The 20,853-nt window shown below is 40.3% G+C and overlaps 1 protein-coding gene across 4 annotated transcripts in view; it reads left to right on the top strand.

Annotated features, from left to right (window-relative positions):
• SLF2 (SMC5/6 complex localization factor 2) overlaps positions 1–19,104 on the top strand; it is a 55,137-nt gene extending 36,033 nt beyond the window's left edge. For 2 of the 4 annotated variants that reach the window (XM_074999260.1, XM_074999263.1), the window contains exons 8-20: positions 176–343; positions 1,681–1,783; positions 2,606–2,681; positions 3,346–3,487; positions 3,911–4,013; positions 4,939–5,115; positions 5,737–5,834; positions 7,438–7,525; positions 8,243–8,371; positions 8,996–9,073; positions 10,122–10,208; positions 12,294–12,362; positions 13,279–19,104. In XM_074999260.1, the coding sequence (XP_074855361.1) occupies positions 176–343; positions 1,681–1,783; positions 2,606–2,681; positions 3,346–3,487; positions 3,911–4,013; positions 4,939–5,115; positions 5,737–5,834; positions 7,438–7,525; positions 8,243–8,371; positions 8,996–9,073; positions 10,122–10,208; positions 12,294–12,362; positions 13,279–13,314 (1,354 nt within the window). In that variant the 3' untranslated portion in view covers positions 13,315–19,104. Of the gene's footprint in view, positions 1–175; positions 344–1,680; positions 1,784–2,605; positions 2,682–3,345; positions 3,488–3,910; positions 4,014–4,938; positions 5,116–5,736; positions 5,835–7,437; positions 7,526–8,242; positions 8,372–8,995; positions 9,074–10,121; positions 10,209–12,293; positions 12,363–13,278 lie in introns of those variants that run through there. The other 2 variants (XM_074999261.1, XR_012646202.1) reach the window with 2 other exon arrangements.
• Positions 19,105–20,853: the final 1,749 nt, after the last annotated feature.

The raw sequence follows: 20,853 nt of genomic DNA on the forward strand, positions 1-20,853 counted from the left end.
ACCTTTACCTTCGGGGCCCTAAGTAATTACTTTGCAATAATTGTATTCTAGACTAAAGAAAATTTTCAGCTTAAGGCTGAAATGTTCATCAGCCAAGCATAAAACTGTCTCAGATAGGGTGAGTCCTTAAATTATCTAAACTCACAAGAACACTTTTGTGTGTATTTTTATAAAGGGCATTTATAAAGCGGTTTTCGGTAGTCAGTGATGCCATTCCTGATTATCATCCTGGAGAAGAAATATTTCACTTATCGAACTCTGGGAAAATCTTCAATCAGCAGAACCTTGATTTGAGGAATTCTGGTTTCATCCCTCAAAATCCTGTAGAAAAGCTTCTTCTAAGGTAAGGATATCTCTTTCTACCCTTATTATTGCCCTTTATTTGGAAGGCTGCCATAATGGCTAACTTTTTTTCTAAGATGATTTTTAAAAAAAAACCAACACTTTGAATGGAATTGAGTTCTGTTTTAACTTGGAAAATGGAAAGCCATGCTAACTGCTGTGTTTGGAGCTGAAGTATTCCTAGAGGTGCTGTGATCTGCGATTACCTGGAGAAGCAGCAGTTTTGATTGATGTACTCTATTACGGGATGGCCAGGGAGCCAAAATTGGAATAAGTATTCCATTGCCCCCAAACCACCAATGATGCCTCTGACATTACCAGGAGTCACAGCTCTTCATAGCCAGAGGCAATTAATGGCCTTACATACTTGCGTCACAGCATCACCTGTGATGGAGTTTTCAACTCTAAGCTGATTCATGACTGGACGGTGACAGTCTAGAGTTTATGCTGTAATCGCCACCTGGTTTTCCACAGAGAAGGCAGCTCTCCTTCTGAAATCTTTATGCCATTGTGCTGGGTCGAGCTCCAAATACATCTTCAAGAAGGAGGCTTTGTGTATCTGAAAGTTCTGCAGCCATTACTCGCTATCCCCTACAGGCACCGTGTGGCTACCTGACCAGTCTGGGCTCGTTTCCTGAGCTCAGGACCGATATTCCAGTATGGCAAGCTGTTCGTGATTCCATCAGGAATGCCTGCAGCAATCTTGAATTGTTTGTATCCATGGCAGACTGCAGGCTGGGTACCCACAATTCACTTTGTTCTGGAGCTCAGGAGAATATTGCGGAATGAGTCGAGTTGAATTCCTAATGCTTGTCAGCACTGATGATCCAGGCTGTGTGCAGAGATGCGGGGCCAAAATTTACAAGAGCTGTTGAAAAGTGGCATGAAACCAAGTAGGAAGCCTGTGTCATGATGGGATGGAAAGAACCAAACCACAGCAAGGCAAGCACGTCCCTATGATGCACTGCGATCCGTTCCCAGCAGCAGAGAATGACAGTGAGTGGCACAGTGGAATAGCTACCCACAGTGCAATATCTGTCCATGCAAGGATAATGACTGTGGACCTGCTCATCTGACTCAAGTAGCACATGGACGTGCCCCACCAATGATGTTGAAGTAACTTATGATCATTGACAAAACTTAAGTGAATTAAATGTATAGCGTAAATATGGCCTGAACTTGTATCCAGCAGAAATACAGTGACAAGAATATCTGTAATGGATGTTTCATAAGCTCAAATTCTTGCTTAATGAGGTCTTGGAAAAACATTGTTTTTATGGTTTTGGAGATGCCAATTTTATTATCAAATTGATTCCTGTTTTCTTGCTCCTTTCACAGGTCAGAAGTAACACAGCAGCTTTTCTTGGCAACTCAGGGTTTCCTCACTTGTGCTTACAGTTGTACACAGTGCCCAATACCAGTTTTAAAGTGGCTGTTCCAAGTAAGATCATTGCTCTTTTCCACTGTTAGATTATACAGTTATATTCATGATTATAGTTTCTGTGGGGTTCAAATGTGATGCACCCAAGGTTGTGAGCCTACTAGGTCAGTTTCTGACTTAAACCTAAATCACCTTCTATCTTGCTTCTGATCTGGAATATTTGGGATGTACCTCTCTTCATGCAAACACCAATGACAATGTTGCTCTCCCTCCTTGCCAGTTTATCTTTACTATTTGCTACATCTCAAATGCTTCTGAAGGAAAAGATCAGGACCCAGAAAGCAGATTTTGCTACTTACTGGATTTCTTTTCTTCTCCCAATCTGCCTAATTCAAAATAAATTCTTCCTGTACAATAGCTTTTTCTCAGGGATGATGAATGTAGCCAATATATTTGCATAAGATCTCAAGAATTCAGTGTTTCCGTACAGTATAATGGATGTTTATTTGGCCAAGAGCTGAAGTCAAGTTGGAGAAGTCAGTTCCAGAAAGAAAATCTGAATGGGACATATTTCACATTGAGATTGGCACTACTAGAATGTATCCTGTCCTGAAAAGTTCAGAGACTGAAATGTAGATTTCTGACCTTACATTCTTTCAAACAGTAACTTGTTTTTTGAAACATTCAAGATGAAATCTCTGTTTGAATGACGCAGATAATCCAAATCTCCTGTATTATATACCTCACACTGTTCCTTGCTTAGGAGGCTTTGGTATTTATTTTCTGTTGTGTGTTTCTTCTCTTAACAAGGATTCAGATTTTTAATTATTAAACTTCAGTGTACTTAATATGTAACCTAACTTGCAATGCTTCTTTCAACAGATGGTGTCAATTCATTCAGACTACTACGTTTCAATGCAGATTTTGGACACACTGATGGAGATTACACTTAAAAATGGTGAGCCTTTAAACAGGAGACAGTTGTCATTAGGTGAGGCTGTTAGGGCTAAATCTAGGACAAGGAAAAACAGAAAATACTGTAGTTCTTTGTTATCGCTGTAGATTCCCATTTAGGCCTCTTCACTGGGTGATATGGCACTATTTCAGAGCCACTAGTCTTTCAGTGAGTGCATGCAAGTCATGGAGCTGGTGGTGACCTCGGTGTACAGCTGCAGAGGCAATACACCCAGTAGAAAGATTACTATGGCAAATTACCTTCTAACCTTGCCAAATAGCATTAAAAATTGGAGGGCACCTGCCCAGTAGATCAAATCTTGCCTTGTTCCTCAGTAGTCTTTACCTTTCTCTGTGCCTTTGTTTTGTGAACTATAGACAAACAACCCATAGACTGGAAGCTCAAAACCAGGTTATTTTCATGTGGTTATAATCTGTACCCTAAACATAAAACTCCTGTAAAACATAAAGTGCAATCAACCGGACATTTGCAGACCATCTGTCAGTGTCAAGCACCATGGTGCTACAAAATTAACTGTGTGGCTTTCAGGATAACAGGCCTCCGCTCATGTTAGTAGTGCTTAGTACCGGCACCACAGAATACATAAGCAATTTCTTTAAAAGCAACACACGCTAAAATTAAGTAATTTCATGTTTTGTACTTGCAGCTTACCTCAGTGATACCCAGTCTAGACTGTGGATTCCCTCACTGTCTGATATATCAGCTGCGTTTATCAACATGGGAGTTCCTTTTACATCCTTATTTCCTCTGCAGCATCTACAGCCTACCTTTACTGAAGATGATATTGTGTAAGTATTTTTCCCCTGCATTCCTTGTTCTAAACAGTACACACACTATCTAGTGCTGGAATGTAGGTTAGGTACTACTTCCCTTCTGTCATTCCTCCTTCCTCACCATTATTTTCTAACTGTATACATCATCTTGTTAACCATATACTACACAGAACACACCCTTACAGTGATTTCTTCCAGTTAAATATTTTACAAACCAGAGGGTTTACTGTTCACTGGCTTTTCTTCTCTAACTTTTCACTGAGTTATGCAAAAAGCACGACTTAAGTAATAAGGCTAAACTTTTAAGAGTACTTTTAGCAAGACCCAGAGGTTGTTCCCTGTGGCACTTTCTAAGAAACCATGCAATATTTTTTTCTCAAATTCAGAGTGGCTTTGAAGTGTCTTAAAATGTATAGATTGCTTAACATTTTCTGTTAGGTCTGAAATGCAAGTAACCGTTGGAAGACAAGTTTGTGGAGACATCTCTGCAGGTCCAGCTTTTTCTTGTCTGCCAGAAACCAACCTAATTAACGTGATCAAGGTGAGATTTCTTTGGTGTCTCTTCTTAAAGCGAGCCCTATGTTTGAGTGCAGTACTGTGTATGTCTTGTGAAGGTAATACCCCATTAGAGCAAGCTAAGCTCGCTTTTTGAAATAGAAATTCTGACTGGAAAGATCTAAAATTTCAATACAACATTTTTAACTGACTTCTTCAAATATATCTCAGGGAAATACTTGAATTACCATAACATCATTTATACAGGGGAAAGCAGTAGCTCAATGAGAGTATTACTGCTTACAGAAAATACTTAGAGCAACATTCAGGATGTCAGTAAAGGAATACATATTTTCAGAGATGAACCCATAGACTAATACCTTAAAAATCTTTGGTTTTTTTGACTAGCTGCTCTTGAGTGTAGTTTAAGTGGGAAGTTGTCAGCATGTCGTCGCCTGTTATAAATCCTATCCTGTTTCCATGGGGGATGATCACCACTGCTACAGCACTTTTTCCAAGCCTCTCCAGGGAATATTGTATTGGAATCAGATGCAGGGCACCCTGTCTGAATGACAGGAAAGGGAGTGAATAGCTTAAGAAAAATTGAGCTATTGCAAATGAAAAAATACTCCCTTTCAGTCCTTTTGTACGATAGGAGATGCTGCAAAGGATATTCACCAGTTGCTGCATTTTGATGTACCTGCTGACAAATTTAAGCTCCAAGGATGTATTTTAAAATGCAGCAGAATCCTGTTTTTCTGTTCTTGTTGGGACCTGGTGCCAGATCAGATAAAAATGGGGAAAATGTGATTCTACAGCGCTAGCTAGTGGCCGCAGGTGGGATCTGCTTTTGGCCTGAAAGCCCTGGCTCTGTGAATGCAGAGAGCTGGTTCAGGGATGCAAGGTCGGTTAAGTATGGTTCTGCTGTAGTAATTTAACTAAACCTCATAATTTAATGTTTCTTCCCTCAGTTTCTTTGTTTTTGTACCACTTTGTATCCGGATGGTTATACGGACCACGAAATATTGCTGCTGCTGTTACTGCTCTTTAAAATTAGCCTGGAGAAACTACTGAAGCAAATTCCATTGGTAGACCTTCAGTGCCTACTGACAAAACTGCTTAAAAATATCAGAGACTGGGATGCCAAGGTAACTTCTTAACTCATCTTATAATGCTAACTGTACGAAATTACAGTTTGAGTCCATGGAAATCCTCCAATTTAGACCTTCTTCTGTATTTAAATACATTCACGCAGTCATCCTGATTTGTGCTTTTTAACTTGAGGGGGGAAAAAAATTGAACCTGCATCACAAAATTATTGTGGGAAAAGTCCGTATAAGCAAGCAGAGTTTCAGACCTCTCCATGATTCCAGTGGGGGATGACTGAGTGTGTGAGGGGAGGGGTAAATGTAAATCTTTCTCTGTCGTTGTACTTGTCTATTGAAGTGTACAAGAATCTGACCCAAAAGGGACTTCTTATAGTTTAGGATATCTGCTTGAAAGAATGAAGCAGAGCATTCTCATAAATGTGGCTGGCCAAGTGAGTTTTTTTGACATACAAACTTTGACACTCCTACCATAAGTTATTAAACCTACAATATTCAGGGCTGACTACTACAAATGCAATTCAGAAAATATCCTTACTCTCCTTTCTGCACTGTTCCAGACAGGAGATTATCATTTGATTGCAGATAACATGGATTTTCTAATAATTTCATACCTGTACCAGCTGACCGTTTGTAATGTAAAGCTTTTCTTTCCTTGTTCAGATGCCTCAGCTCTGTCTGACAATGAGTGAACTTTCTGGTCATCACCATGATCTCCTTTGGTTAGTCCAGTTGGTCCCTAGCTGGGTGAAGCGTGGGAGGTAATATCCATGTTGCATTTATTTGATGTTAGAAAGTTAACAATTACTTACAAAACATCACAATTGTGCTAAGTACATTAGACATGCCTTGGAATACAGGTTTAAGGAAAGAATCCTATAAAAAGTGGAAACATTGGAAAAAAAATTGCTAAAGAGAAGTATAAAACAATTGCATAAATAGGTAGTACTAAATCAGAAAGGATAAGACACAAAATGTGTTGCTGCTAGTAAGGCATGTGAGGCAATACAGATTCTTTAAATGTTTTAGGAGCAAGAGGGAGTCTATGCAAAAGTGTAGATCCATTGCTTAGTGGGCAGGCGGAGATAACTGATGACTTCAAGAAGATTAATACCCATTTTGCTTCAACCTTTTCTGAAAGGTACTCAATGTAATATTAAGAACAAGGAGGAAGGAATGCAAACTGAAATAGGGGAGAACAGTTAAAGAATATTTGGTTAAGTTAGCTGTATTCAGATCAGCTGGGCCAGATGAAATTCATCCTTGGTTACTTAAAGAACTAGCAGAAGCAATCTCAGAACTGTTAGCAATTGTCTTCAAGAGCTCATGAAGGACTAGTGAGATCCCAGAAGACTGAAGAAGGGCAAACATAATGCCTTTCTGTTAAAAACTGGAACAAAGACAACCTGGGGAGTTAGACTGTCAGCCTAACTGATATCTGGGAAGATACTGGAACAAATTTTTGAACAATTTGCAAGCACCTAGAGGATACTAAGATTTTAAGGGATCGCCAGCATGGATTTGTCAAGAAGAAGTCATTAAGCATCTTTGCAATTTCCAAGTTTCCCTTTACTGTTTCTCTAGGTGATGATGCACAAAGTAACTACAGGTGGTTCTCTGTCAAACAGAATGTTTCTAGTGGGGTCCTACAAGGGTCAGTTGTGGTAGTGGAAGGCCGTGGCTACACTAACCACCCCCCTTTCGAAAAGGGGATGCTAATGAGACACAACAGCAGATGCTAATGAGTTGCTACCATGCATATGCAGTGCCTCATTAGCATACTGGCAGCTGTGCGTGTTTCGAAAGTGCTGCTTTCGAAATGCATGCCACCAGTGTAGATGGGGGCCTTTTGAAAGGCCCCCCAGATTTCGAAAGCCCCTTCTTCCTGTTTGGTTTTCCCCTTTTTTATGGGAAGAAGGATTCTTTCGAAGATGGGTTTACTTTCGAAAGAGCAGTGTCTACCCTGGTTTTCGTCTTTCGAAAGAAGCTATTTCGAAATAAGAATGTGCAAATGAGGTGTCAGATATGCAAATTTATATCTCACTTGTATGTTTGGTATACCTCATCTGCATACCTCTGTCGAAAGAGGAATGCAAGTGTAAACACAGGCTATGGGTATAGAGGCAAGCCTGTGAGTTAGCATCTGCGTGAGCATCAGAAGGAGGAAACTCATGCCACCGGTTCACCAGCTTGTTTATTTTAGGGCCTTTTACCCTTTCTTAATGTAGCTGGAAGATAAGCATGAGATATGCAAAAGAGCATATATTAAAATACTTCAGGGAAACCATATTTTGACCCATATACAGTGGGAAAGGAGTTTAAATGAGATGTTCCTTTTGGTAAGAAAAACTTCTTCTCTTACAGACAAATTAGACAACAGCTGAGCCTAACGATAATTTCAAAGCTTCTTAACAAAAAGTGTATAAATCTACCTGACACCACTGATCTGCAGGTACTGTATGCAAACATTTTGTTAAAATTGTTTGTATGCGTATCTATATATTTAATATACAGAGAGCTATAGATATGTAGTGTTTGCGAGGTGTTTGAAAGTGAAGGATAACAGTGTATTTGATAGAACGACAAGAAGTCCTATGGCACCTTATAGACTAACAGATATTTTGGAGCATCAGCTTTCGTGGGCAAAGACCCGCTTCGTCAGATATATCTGTTAGTCTATAAGGTGCCAATGTATTTAATGTACATCCTGGTCTTGACACTCTGAGGCTGATATTTGCTATGGTTTACCAACCATCTTGCAGCAGTGCATTAGATTTCTAAAATTCTGGCAGACTCTTAAATATAGCTCTTCAGTTCCCTGTCTGATGCCACAGCTGTCATTATTTTATTCAACAACAGATTATTTTTAATGTTACCTCCTTAAGATTGATTTTCATGACAAAAATGGTACCATGCCCTTTGCAAGTTTCTGCTGCTTATTGCTTCTTATGCAAAATCAGCCCTTGGTTACCAACATTTTAATGGTGGCAATACACAAGAATTTTTATTTTAGTTTGTGAATGGACTACAATATGAAATTCTCCTTAATTTCAAAGTCCCTGTGTTTTAGATGTTTTCGTTTCAGTGCACAAAATATCTTACTGGTGATAGGCTCTTATCTATACTGTATTCTGATTCCTAGAACGTTAATTTGTTGGCTTTTATGTAGATGTCTCTTCTGTGTCAGTATCTGGTGCAAATGAAGCCTTCCGTCATACTAAAGAAGAAGATAGAAGACAGAAAGGAGCAGCAGGATGACCTCAGTGAAGAGTGTGTTCATTCAGAGCTAGAACAGCAGGTACGTGTTTGGGGCTACTGATTTGCACTCCTCCTGCACATTACGTTGGTAATAGTACTGGATGGGTTTTGAGTTTGGAATGCCCTGCAGCATCTTGCCCTCAGTATTTTATACCCATTCATTTTGAGCTGAGATATTTGGTTTTATTCAAGTTCTGGTAGTGCTCAGAGGTCACAGCTGATAGGTATTTGTATTGTGCATGACAAATGCCTAGCCCATAATATAGCACTTCTGTACCCTGAAGAACTTAGTTTATCTCGAAGTTGACAGCTCTGCATTTGTTGTTCTTTGCCTGTATTGGAAGATTGGAGATGGTTGTATGGTAGCTTTGTCTGGAAGCCACTCCTTTGGAATCCTAGTACACATGTCAGGAGTAGATGAGAGAAAAATATAGCTACCCATTTTGTGAATACAGTTTAATTATAATTAGAAATACAGAAGACCGTTAGATAATGTAGAAATCCATGCAAAACTGTTCTTAATCATCTTTTCTGGTGTTCTTGCAAAGTACTGTAAAATCAATTTACTGCTTGTGGTTCAGAGGAGGTTGCCAGCACTCTGAACTTAACATTCAGGTTCATACTTGTAATATTAAAAGCATTAATTATGTTGACTTCTTTTTAGGCTTACTACCTGATCTACATTCTTCTTCACTTAGTCAGCGAAGTTAGTTGTTTTGATGTTGTGAATTCTAATCAAAGGGTAAGTAACTGGCTCAAGTGGTTGATTGGATGCTTAGGTTGGTGCATTTTTCTATTGGTACAAAGTTTAAATTCTATTAATTATTAGGGGAAAACATTCCTTTCTTACATAAGATCAGTGGAGCTGTTCTGGAGGACAATCATATTTTGCAACAACTTTTGAGGCATCAGAATTTTTCATTCCAAAATTGGAACAGAACTATAAAGCCTTTCAAAAACTTTCCTGACATAGAATTGTGTGTTCAGATGGAAAAAGGTTAGATTTTTGATTTGGGTCTCTGTAAATGACACCTCATACTTTTGCACCAAGGTCCATGCTGCAAGGTGCAAGCTTCCCTCTTCCAATACACAATTCCAGTTTCCACAGAGAAAAGTCGAACTCTTGGGGTTTCTTTAAGACTTGTTAAGCTAGAAGACTGAATTCTGCAATGACACTTATGTTTGATACAGGAATCCACTAAACTCCTGTAGTAGGATTCTAGTTTTATATATAAGCAAAAGGATGTTGCCAGAAGGTTAGTAGAGTTGGCACAAACATACAAAGACCGGTGATTACCTGATTTATCTGCTGAAAAATTATAGTTTGATTATTGTAGTTTTGATAATTTCCATGAAAACTTGATCTGAGTGGCACTTTCGATCTTATTATTTCTGGGGCATTGATGGATGACTCAAACTAGCCAGTCAGAATTCGTTTTTCATTGCATGATTCTGCTTTGTGGCTAGAACTCGGAAACTATTTTAAAGAATGGTTAGTCATGACTGAAGTGGTGGTGTTAGTTCTGAACAGCAGTGGCCAGATGGTTCTATTGGTAGTAGCCTAGCCCTGTGTCCTCTGAATGTGTGTATTGGAGAAGATGTTTCAATTTTTTTAAAAGCTGCGAGAAAATTTTGTTTTCTTAAAAAAAAAAAAAAAAAAAAAAAAAAAAAAAGGCAGAATCTGCTCTCACCTAGCCCTGTGTTTGCAATATTGTCTGTTTTTTAGGGTTTGGACAAAGTTTAATTTTGAAGTGGTGAACTTAAACCGTTTTGAATTTGTGTTCATTTAGAAGCACTTACTGAGGCTGTGCGGAGCCTTAGAAAAACATGTGAAGTGTGACATCAGGGAAGATGCAAGGCTGTTTTATAGAACTAAGGTAAGTGCATAGGTGTCTTTGAAATATTTTCCATTGCCTGGTTCCTACTTGAACGTAAGAAGATGTAGTATCGAGGACTCCCTTACAAGAGTCATATGTGTTGCACGGAGGTCTATGGCTTTTGTTTGAATTAACAAGTAATTTAAATACCTAAAGTATTAATTAAGCTACCAAAAAAAAAAAAGGATGGTGCAGAATTAGGCCTAGCTTACCTATTTTAATATAAGCTGGGGTTCTAAGGAGAATCTCAAGTTTGAGTATTGCCATGTACGTTAGTAGCACACATGTCAGAGCAGATGGATGCTGTGGTGGTTTTTTTGAAACCACGATGGCTTATGCTGTGTTACAGCAGCTTAGAGAATTCACTCAGTTCTTACCCTTCAAAAAGCTCTTCACTGACATTTGATTTTATAGAGGTGCCATCTGGTGCAGTTAATACTGCAGACCCGCTTTAAACTCTATTTCATGTTTAACATGAAATTTAATGTGGGTAAGTGTAAGGTAATGCATGTTGGAAAAAATAACCCAAATTACACGTACTACATGATGGGGTCAAATTTAGCTACGACAGATCAGGAAAGGGATCTTGGAGTTATAGTGGATAGTTCTCTGAAGACATCCACGCAGTGTGCAGCGGCAGTTAGTAAGGCAAATAGGATGTTAGGAATTATTAAAAAAGGGATCGATGATAAGACAAAAGATATCATACTTCCCCTATATAAAACTATGGTACGCCCACATCTCGAGTACTGCGTGCAGATGTGGTCTCCTCACCTCAAAAAAGATATATTGGCATTAGAAAAGGTTCAGAAAAGGGCGACTAAGATGATTAGGGGCTTGGAAAGGGTCCCATATGGGGAGAGGCTAGAGAGACTGGGACTTTTCAGTTTGGAAAAGAGGCGATTGAGGGGCGATATGATAGAGGTATATAAAATCATGAATGGTGTGGAGAAAGTGAATATAGAAAAATTATTTACCTTTTCCCATAATACAAGAACTAGGGGACACCAAATGAAATTGATGGGTAGTGGGTTCAAAACTAATAAAAGGAAATTTTTCTTCACACAGCGCACAGTCAACCTGTGGAACTCCTTGCCCGAGGCGGCTGTGAAGGCCAGGACTCTATTAGGGTTTAAAAAAGAGCTTGATAAATTTTTGCAGGTCAGGTCCATAAATGGCTATTAGCCAGGGATAAAGTATGGTGCCCTAGCCTTCATAACAAGGGCAGGAGATGGATGGCAGGAGATAAATCACTTGTCTTCTGTTCTCCTTCTCTGGGGCGCCTGGCATTGGCCACCGTCGGCAGATGGGATGCTGGGCTTGATGGACCTTTGGTCTGACCCAGTATGGCCATTCTTATGTTCTTATGTTCTTATGTTCTAACATTCTTCTTCACCCTACATATTCTTTGTATGCTGCTTCTGCTTGCCCTTGCGGTGTGAAGGGGTTTTGGTGGTCCTGTTTGACTGCTTCTCCCCAGAAATACCCTTGTGTCGAGTACTTGTTAAGCAGAGTAAGCAACGTAAGTTCTTCAGAGCAGAAATTGAATCACAGACTGTACGATCTCTGTTCCCTGTAAGCTGAACGTTTGGGTGGCCCCCAGAGGAGAAATTCAAAAGCTGCCCAGCTGATTAGCGGAGCACCCACAACTGGCAGCGTGTGTTCCTACTGGTGGGGCACATCCCCACATGCCTTGGTGTACCTAACAAAGTTTATTCTGTCTGTGGATGGAAAAAGAATTAGAACATTCTTCAAGATTGGTACCCACAAAGTATGGCCTTGTATATAAGGAACTCCTTTTAGGACCGTCATTCCAGTGGCAAGCTGGAAGGCTTGGATTTTACACCCTGCTAACCCAAAAAGAGTGAGACTGGTGCTCTGACAAATGCTTTCTCATTGAGTTCTAGCACTGATATTACCCATACTATCAACACGTGGAGAAGGCTGAGCATTAGATTACAAACTCAAATGCCACCGCCCCAAAGCTATGCTGTATCTTAGCTTTAAAAGCAATTTTTCAGATGCTCTTGCAATAAATTGTGTTTATTCTGTTAAATAGTTAAATGAATTAACTTCTGTTTTTAGGTAAAAGACTTGGTAGCTAGGCTATATGGCAAATGGCAAGAAATGATACAAAATTCACGGCCTACTCAGGTACTGTTAAACCAGTCTTTCTTGCTGCTGAGTGTATGACTAATTTCTGTGTGTTCCTTGAAAGTATAACATAGTACTTTTTAAAAGTAATTTTTGTTTAGTAAATGAGGCAGTAGAAAAGTACATTATTAAGTAGCTGTGCTTCTATGGTCCTAGGTTGAAGTCCTACCTGTGATAATTGGCGTGAGTGACCAAGTAAATAAGTGTGTACTTTGATTGTGCTTTGTAAATTATATGCCTTTGGGGTGTGTAAGTGATCTTGTGCAGGATGTAAAAATATCCATAGTGGATATCCAAGACTTCAGGCTGTTTTTCAGCCTTTAGTTTTTGTATCTCAGAAGGATGACATGGTGGTGGAGTATCTATTTACTAATTAAATGCTAACCAGGGATAGTTTTTAATGTCTTAAATGAGTTTGTTTTGCTTAACCTGATAGTACAAGAAACCTCTTTCAGACTGAGTTTTAAGCGCCCATAAACACTTGTATCTATTTGAAATAATTCTTGAATAATTAAACATTGGCACCTTTAGATATTCATAGTTCTTGCCATCTAGCTGAAAAGTTGACAGAATTTGTAACATTGGTAAAATGGATATGAGATCCCTCTGGGTGAGAGAAAATACCATAGAAGGAAAGGAACTAAAGAGCGATACACTGCTGAAAAAGCTTCCTATAAATAAGTTTTTTGTGAAAATTTCTGATGATGTAAGTCTCATTGTTTATTATAGTAGATATGTTTGGCTGTTGCCTAGGAAACTTGCTTTTCATTGCTAGGGCTTATTGTTTTTAGAAGATTGTATATGGATTTAGTTTCTGTACAGTAGCTCGAGCTTAGACCACTTATCTACTCAATTATTACACACTCAAATAATTTTTGTGTTGCTGAAGTTTTCCCCTGTATTTTTTGCTTTAAAGGGAAAGCTGCATGATTTCTGGGAGCCAGATTTGTGAATCATAAACCAGGCCAAGACGGTGACAAGAAAAATTGAAATGGAATCTCTTTTGCCAGCCAAGGAAGACTTTCCAAGGGGATTGAAACACTAGCCTGGTCAAAGAACAGACAGTGTTAACCACTTGACTCAAAACTTCAGTTTGGGAAGGCAACTGTGGGGGAAAAAAATCATTTCTGACTTCTTTGATGGATAATAGATGCAATAACATTCCTGAAACATTGTGTGTATGTATGTGTAAGATTAAAAAGCTCCAGTATGGGTATCAGGATTTGCCACTAGTTTTGTATTCTATTGACAGATGACGATTTTCTCATTTCCCTTTCCTTGGTAATCACCACAGTATAAAACTATGATAATATACTTTGTCTCATGTTCTGTTGTCCAGATGCATCCATGTGTATTGCTATTGCACAGCTATGTAACTGAACATCTCTGTGCACCTGAGACTTGAATATGTGTGAAGTAGGGAATGGTGATCCCTCGGTGCCAGGGATGAGGACTGTAGTGTAAATGGCTGTCCAGGTAGATTGATGGGTGAACTTCTCTTTGCTCCATGGCTGTGCTGCACCATTAAACAAAGGGGAATTTAAGTGGCAGTCGTCATAGTCCTATATTAGGTTTCAATTTAAACTTAATTTTCCTCCTTCGTGCTTTAGCTAGTCTAATTTACATAAAATGACAGTGCAGAAAATTAAGTTGTAGGTAACTCATTATTACAAGGAGAAATCTTGGTGCAGCATTAAGTATCCAAAAGACAAATGTTACCTGTTTATGTACCTGGTCTGACTGTAAGTGAGCAGCATATCAACTTAAAAATAGCCATTTAAAGATGTCAGTTGAGATTTGGGGAAATGAGAACTTGTTTGACTTCTGCAACTGCTTAGATGTTGGCAAAGTTAAATCAAACTTTGTCCAAAATCGTCGGTGCTAAATTTTACCCTTGGAGGTGTGCTCAGAACTCTTATTGACGTGTGAGCTGTGTGTAACATTCTGAGGACAAATTAGCTCTTTGTAGTGTGAGCAAATGCTGGTGCTCATTACTGCTAGTGTGCTTAGCATACGACTTTATCTTTGAAATGGATGAGCTTAAATAGAGAAGTTGAAGTATGTGGCAGAAATGACAACATTTTTTTTTGCTGGTTAAGTCTGAGGCTATGTCTGCTTGGCCCCGCAGTGCAGACTGTGGGAGCATAAACTGCTGCCCACGCAAGCTGTACCTGCCCCATTTGGATGGTGCTGGCTCCAAACGAAATGTGTGAATGCAGTCCTTTTCAAACAGGACTTCGTTAATACTAACTAAATAACTCTTAGTTCATGAGCTAGGGAAGTTCCAGCATAGCATGCGAACGTGCTGTAATTCATGAGCTGCATGATTGAGTAGACAAGACTAGAGATTCCAGTGATATCTGCATTTATATTTTTCTTTTTTTTTTTTCTTTGGTTTACAACATTTAACTGTAAGTACAGTTTTTTTGCATTGTAAAATTCACATTCCAAACTCTTTCCCGGACAAAATAGGCAAAAAAAAAAAAAAGACTCAATTTAAGGGACGCTCTCATGTGTAAATCTATTCTGCAGAAGAAACCAAACCAGAACTGTGGCGTGACCTAAGGTGAGGAGAAAGGTACCTTGCCTGATTTTTATTGGCTTTTGATACTAGCAGTTTAGTGTTTTTTAAATGGCTTTTTCTCGTCCTACATTTCAAGTGTTAGTGTGCAAATTTATTAACAAAGTCAACAGTCACAGCTTCTGGGTGCCTTTCACAAGGCAAAACGGGTCTTCATGTGCCAGAACAAAAATTGTGCTGATGGCACGAATAAAATTGAAAACTAAAAAAACTTATCACCAGGATATAGAGAAATCTACCTCAAGGGTGTTTTTGATTTGGTGATAGAACAATTTAAGGTAAAACATGCCAGTGCTCATGTGTTGTAGGGGGCTGCCCTCTCTACACTCTTAATATAAATGCTTCCTTTAGTGTCAAATTGTTGTTCTGTGAATATATTATTGTACATAAATTTTATTCATGTTTATATTCTCACATTATGTAAAGCTTAAAAAATGCATGGAATATATTGGTTTTTATTTACTGTAATTAATGTGTGTATATTTTCTTACTATGTGATGCTGAGGCTACTGTCTCTTGTACATTTTTCGAGAAATGGTAGGTGGCGGTTTGGCCAACCAACCTTTTTCGTATTGCAATTGAAAGCCTTCTTAAACTGCCAATTTTTTTCAAATTAAATAGCCACTTTGATACTTTTATTTAATAGCACCGAAACAAAATAAAGCTTGAATTGTTTTTAATTAAATTTCTCTGCACGCAGAAAAGGCAGGCATGCCTCTAGCCACTTAACTTTATGGAAAAATTGTTGCACATCATATTTATGTCTAACTGCAATGCCTTACAATAAGTCTTACATGTACTCCTGCGCTCTTTCCACTTTATTCCGGTTGTCTCTTTTTGGAAACCCTGGGATCTTTCCCTTTCGCTTTTATTTTGCACACAATCCCTTTCAGCCCTTCTCTTTTTGAGGGGACAGCTCTCTAGCCAATGAGGGCTACACAGGGCTTCTGCGGGAACCCAGCAGTGATTACTGCGACAGGGCTGAAGCTTTCCTTCAGCGTCATGCAAGGGATTCCTTCCTTTCACCCCTGTCATCTTCCCTGAGTTGAATACTACCTCCAGTACTTCGGGCTGTTGCCAGCCTTGTGCTTTGCTAACCTCCTGTGCTGCAGCCACTCTCCCTGTAATTCTGATGCTCGTACGGGAAAGGCTAATTGCACAGTTCATATCATGCAGCTTTGGTGATGGTCACGTGAGCACTTTGCCCTGCGGCTGATCTTTCAAAATGAAGCTAGCCACACCAAGAGCCACTTTTACTTGTTCAGTGGGTAATCAGCTACACTTTTTGCTGCAGTATCATAGACCGGCTGTTCAAGGATAACTGCACGACACACATTCATGCTTCGACACACAGGAATTTTACTGATGTGTTTGGTTTACAAAACTAGATCAGTAACAATTAATTAAATTAAATTAAGAAAATCTGATAGCACAATGACAACAAACATTTGAGTTACTATCTTGTCCCTTCCGTTGTGCATTTGGTCTTCCGTGTGTGAGATGGGCTTTGATAGAACCCCAATGATTTGTGTTCATGTCCCATTGAGAAGTCAGTGGGGACTTGCAATCCATAGGTGTGCTTAGAAACCTCATTCATGGTGACAGCTGAGAGCTGATCTCAGGTGGCTAGAAGAGCAGGGACACATGCCATGTGTGTAACTTGTTGGTTGCCTATGTGGAGAGAGGAGTACGTTTGGTGGGTTGTGGAAGTAGGAATGTTTTTAACAGATAATGCTTCTTGATAGAATTGTTTATGGGCATTGCAATTTTAGCCGTTCAAACTCTATACACTTGAAGTGTGGACTTCATGTATCTAGATAATTAGGGTTCGTGTAGGTTCTTGTACTGTGCTTGGCACTGTGGTATCTGAATGCTGTGATTCTTGTATCAAGCAGCATGACTACAAATCTGAAACATGGGGCTTGTTCTCCTCCTCGTCTTGCAAGGAGTTGCGTGTACAGCATAGTGCTTTTGTTTGACAGGGTTTTTGAAATGTACCTGCTGCTCTGTCAGTAGGCAGCCCTGAGTGTGTCTTGTCTGTAGGTAGGCAGGCAGGCAGGTGGGGAAGTTTTTGTGATGGTTCTTACTTCTGTGGGAGTTTATCGCAGTCTTAGGCCAGCCCTCCTGCCCAGATGAGGTTCATCTTTCTGGTAGAAAACTCTGTTGTACCCGAGGACGCGAGCCCTTCATCATCTCTTAGAGGTCTCAGCTCATCTGCTAGGTACAGTGGGCACCTTGGAAACGGATAGAGACTTTGACTTAGCGTTCCACAGCAAGTGAGTGGGAAGGTTGGTGTGATTGCACTCGCCCATGCTGCTGCCCTGCCATGCTGCAGAGTTCGGGCTTAGTTGGGGTTCCCTAAGGATGGAGGGTAATGTGCTGGGGCACATTGAACTGCCGCAGTGCAGATAGAAGGGAACACCAGAGTGCATAACCAAAGGCCCTGCTGCTGTCTGCTGGGATGAGAGAGACTCCCAAGCAATTTATATGATTTCTCCCATCTGCCAGATAGCTAAAAATAGAACAGTAATAGTCTCCCATCTTGGCCAGCCTGTAAGAGCTTGATTAGTTTGAGTTAGTTGTTTCTCTTCTTCGTGAGGTGAATTTTGGTGCAGGGGAAAGGAAATCGTAGACTCCTAGTGTTGGAAGAGACCTCAGGAGGTCAAGTCCAACCCCCTGCTCAAAGCAGGACCAAGCAGGGAAGTGTGTGTGCAGGACTTGAATGCAAGACTGACTGCAAGTAGCTGATCTCTTTTGTCACTCCGAGTTCTCAGGGAAGTTCCATGGCCTTAAGTCTGGCTCCTGAGAATTGTCTGCACACACTGCTTTATGTATGCAGCAGTTGTGGGAGATGCTGTTTGCGGAAGGGAAGCCAGGGCTGAGCTGTAGGATTTCAAGTACTGCTTGGGCTATAAAAATCCCTGTAGGTTGGAATGAGTGCAGAGAGGTGAGCTTTGTTCCGCGGTCTGTTGCTGGGCAGAGGGGTTCCCGTGTTTTGTATCAGGGGAGCCTGCTTAGCCAGACGCTTCAGTCAAGCCTGAAGGGTTTTGTTGCCAGATGTGGGCCCAGTGTAATACGGTCTAAATCCTCTGGTTGGCCACAAATGGAAGTAATCATGGTCTGCCACCGTGACCTTTGGAGCACCCAGTAGCATCCCAGGAGCTCTGGAAGCAGTGAAAGTCAGGTGCCCCTGACAAGGGAAGATGTTAACATTCTTCCAAGTGCTTCCTTTCTTCAGCTAGCGTTCCTTTAGTCTTGCCTAGGTTCTGGTTGGACGTCTCCTCTTTGTTCTCTAGTTGAGAAAGCTGAGAGGTGATGCTGTTTGTCTCTGTCCCTCAGGAGATGCAGAGCTGGCTGTCTGCTGCTCTGCACTTTGTTCCCATTCAACCCACCCATTCTTTTATCAGAGGCATTGAATGAAGTGAGGGAAGGATTGAATCTCTGGCACTCAGCAGTTACCTGCTGTGGGGGTGAAAGATTGCCCATAAAGATCCCTGGGTTCAGCCTGGGAGAACAGACTTGAGGCATTTCAAGGTGGTTACAGAGGTCCCCATCGCATCTAAGGAGCTAATCTAATTGCGCAGCCATGCTGCAGAGACATCCAGCGGGGTGATGATGGCTGTGCTTTCTGCGCCTATGAGCAGGAGGAGATCGGTCAGCGGAGCTAGGTCCTAGCCTGCAGCTTCACTGACAGATCCTGGATAGGGTTTTTTCCTTGGTTGATTAGTTCTCTGCTTAGCTTGCTTATAAATGAGACTGTTGTGGGCTTGGATGGATGGCAGACATTCCAGCTACTCATTTCTATATGTAGATAGAATGGCAAAAAAAGCACTTGGTAGCAGGCAGGAAGAACAGGTCAGCAAGTATTGATTTGATTTTTTGATTAAACCCTTCATTATTCAAACTGCAGTATTTTATAAACGCTCCGTCCTTTGTGTTCCAGCGGTGAGCTCCTCACAGAGAGGGCACAGTTCATGATGGGCTTTCTGCAGCTACCTTGGTCTATGCACTGAAAGAACAATGTTATTCGTATGCTTTGTCTTATCCAAGCTGTGGGGAAGAAAATATCAAGGATTTATTTTACATGACTTTATACAGTATTCTGTTGCTTTGTAACATTGTTTTGAATGTCCACTTCTGTATATTAAACTTGTTTATGTATTTCGGGCTCTGGTGTTTTGGTTTTTTTGTGAACGGTTACATAGTCTGACATGTTTCGTTCCAGCTGACAGCTATATGCCATGCTCTTTGGCTCTTTTATTTCCCACCTTATGTTAGCTGTCTGTTTGCTGAGAACTACTTGGATCTAATTCACACAATAGTTATTTGGTAGAAGCAGGGAGGGCAGGTCCTCAACCTCCTTGAAACATAGAAGTGACAATCATGATAGTCTTGTCCAAGCTGCGCTTTGTAATCCACCAAGCGTCACGCTTCCGCTTGTGTAAAAGAGCCCCAAACCTCTGGCTGAGTTACGGAAATGCTAAAATGTTTTAAGGACTTCCAGTTACACAGATTCCACCACATAACTCTAGCTAAATTTGCAAGTGACGCATGCCCCATTCTGCGGAAGGAGGCAAGAAAACATTTCCAGACTCTGCCAATCTGACCTGGGGGGAAAAATTCCCTCCATACCCCAAATATGGTAATTAGTTAGACACTGAGCATGAGGCCAAGACTTTCCAGCCAGACATCTGGAAATAATGCTGTATGGTAACTCTGCCCCCCATCTAGTGTCCCGTTGCTGGCCATTGGTGATACTTGTTGCTTTCCTTTTCAAAAGAGGTGTATGTGTACCTACCAATCTGTATCTTTTCCCCTTTATTGGCTATGATAACTTCACTCATCGTTCAGCAACATGTTTTGTGTGAGAAGACCAAAGCAAAGTAGGGATTTGAGCAGCGCTGACATTTGAAAATCTCCTTCCCGTTGCATCTAACATTTCTTGTCAGAAAATAAAGAAGCACACTTGAAACACCTTAAAAACTAACAATATCATTTATTCCATGTTGAGCTTTGATGGGACAGATCCACTTGAGATCTGGAGAATCCTAATAACTGAGACAATGAGAATTTAAAAGAGGAAAAAGATGAAATAAAAATGGCGAATCAGCTAGATAGGACAGAAAGAAGCAGGGGAAGAAGAGGGAATTAAAAAAAGTTGTTTAAGTGGTCTGCCTGGGGTTACTGTGAATATCTAAGGTGGAGAAATTGTTCTTGTAATGCTTAAGGTAATTAATATCTTTGAGTCCAAGGTGGTAAGTATCAAACTTGAGAATAAATTCCAATTCAGATGTCTCCTTTTGTAATCTGGTGTTGGTCTCTTTGTTTTCGAATGCACACAGTTAAGTCTTGGATACTGTGACCTGCTAAACTGAAATGCTCATTTACAGGTTTGTGTGTATTCAGATTAGCAATATCTAATTTGTGTCCATTGTTCTTTGGCGAAATGATTGCCTGGTTTGTCCAATACACATGGCAGAGGGCATGGGTGGCACATGATGGCATATATTGCATTTGTGGAAGTGCAGGAATACGAGCCCCTGTTCGTATAACTATGTGATTAGGTCCAACGATGGTATCTCCAGTGTAATTATGTGGACAGAGTAGGCAGCAGGGTTTGTTGCAAGGAAAAGTTCCAGGGTTAGTATTTCTGCAGGGTGGTTTGTGGCTGCTAGTGAGAATTTGCCTGAGGTTGAGTGGCTTTCTCCCCCACCCCCATCTGTAGCTAAGTCTATGACCAGACAAACTCCTGAAGAGAAGTTTTCATAGAACTATCTACGATGAATCAAGATCTGTAGTGGTAACAGTCAATTTAGAAACCATTGTGCTTGTTTGTATAGTTGAAGAGATTAAAAATAATCCCGTTAGTTTGCATTTACCAAGATTGAATTTCGTTTGCCGTTTTCTTGC

Source organism: Carettochelys insculpta, chromosome 7 (genome assembly GCF_033958435.1).
Source record: "Carettochelys insculpta isolate YL-2023 chromosome 7, ASM3395843v1, whole genome shotgun sequence".
Lineage (NCBI taxonomy): Eukaryota > Metazoa > Chordata > Testudines > Carettochelyidae > Carettochelys > Carettochelys insculpta.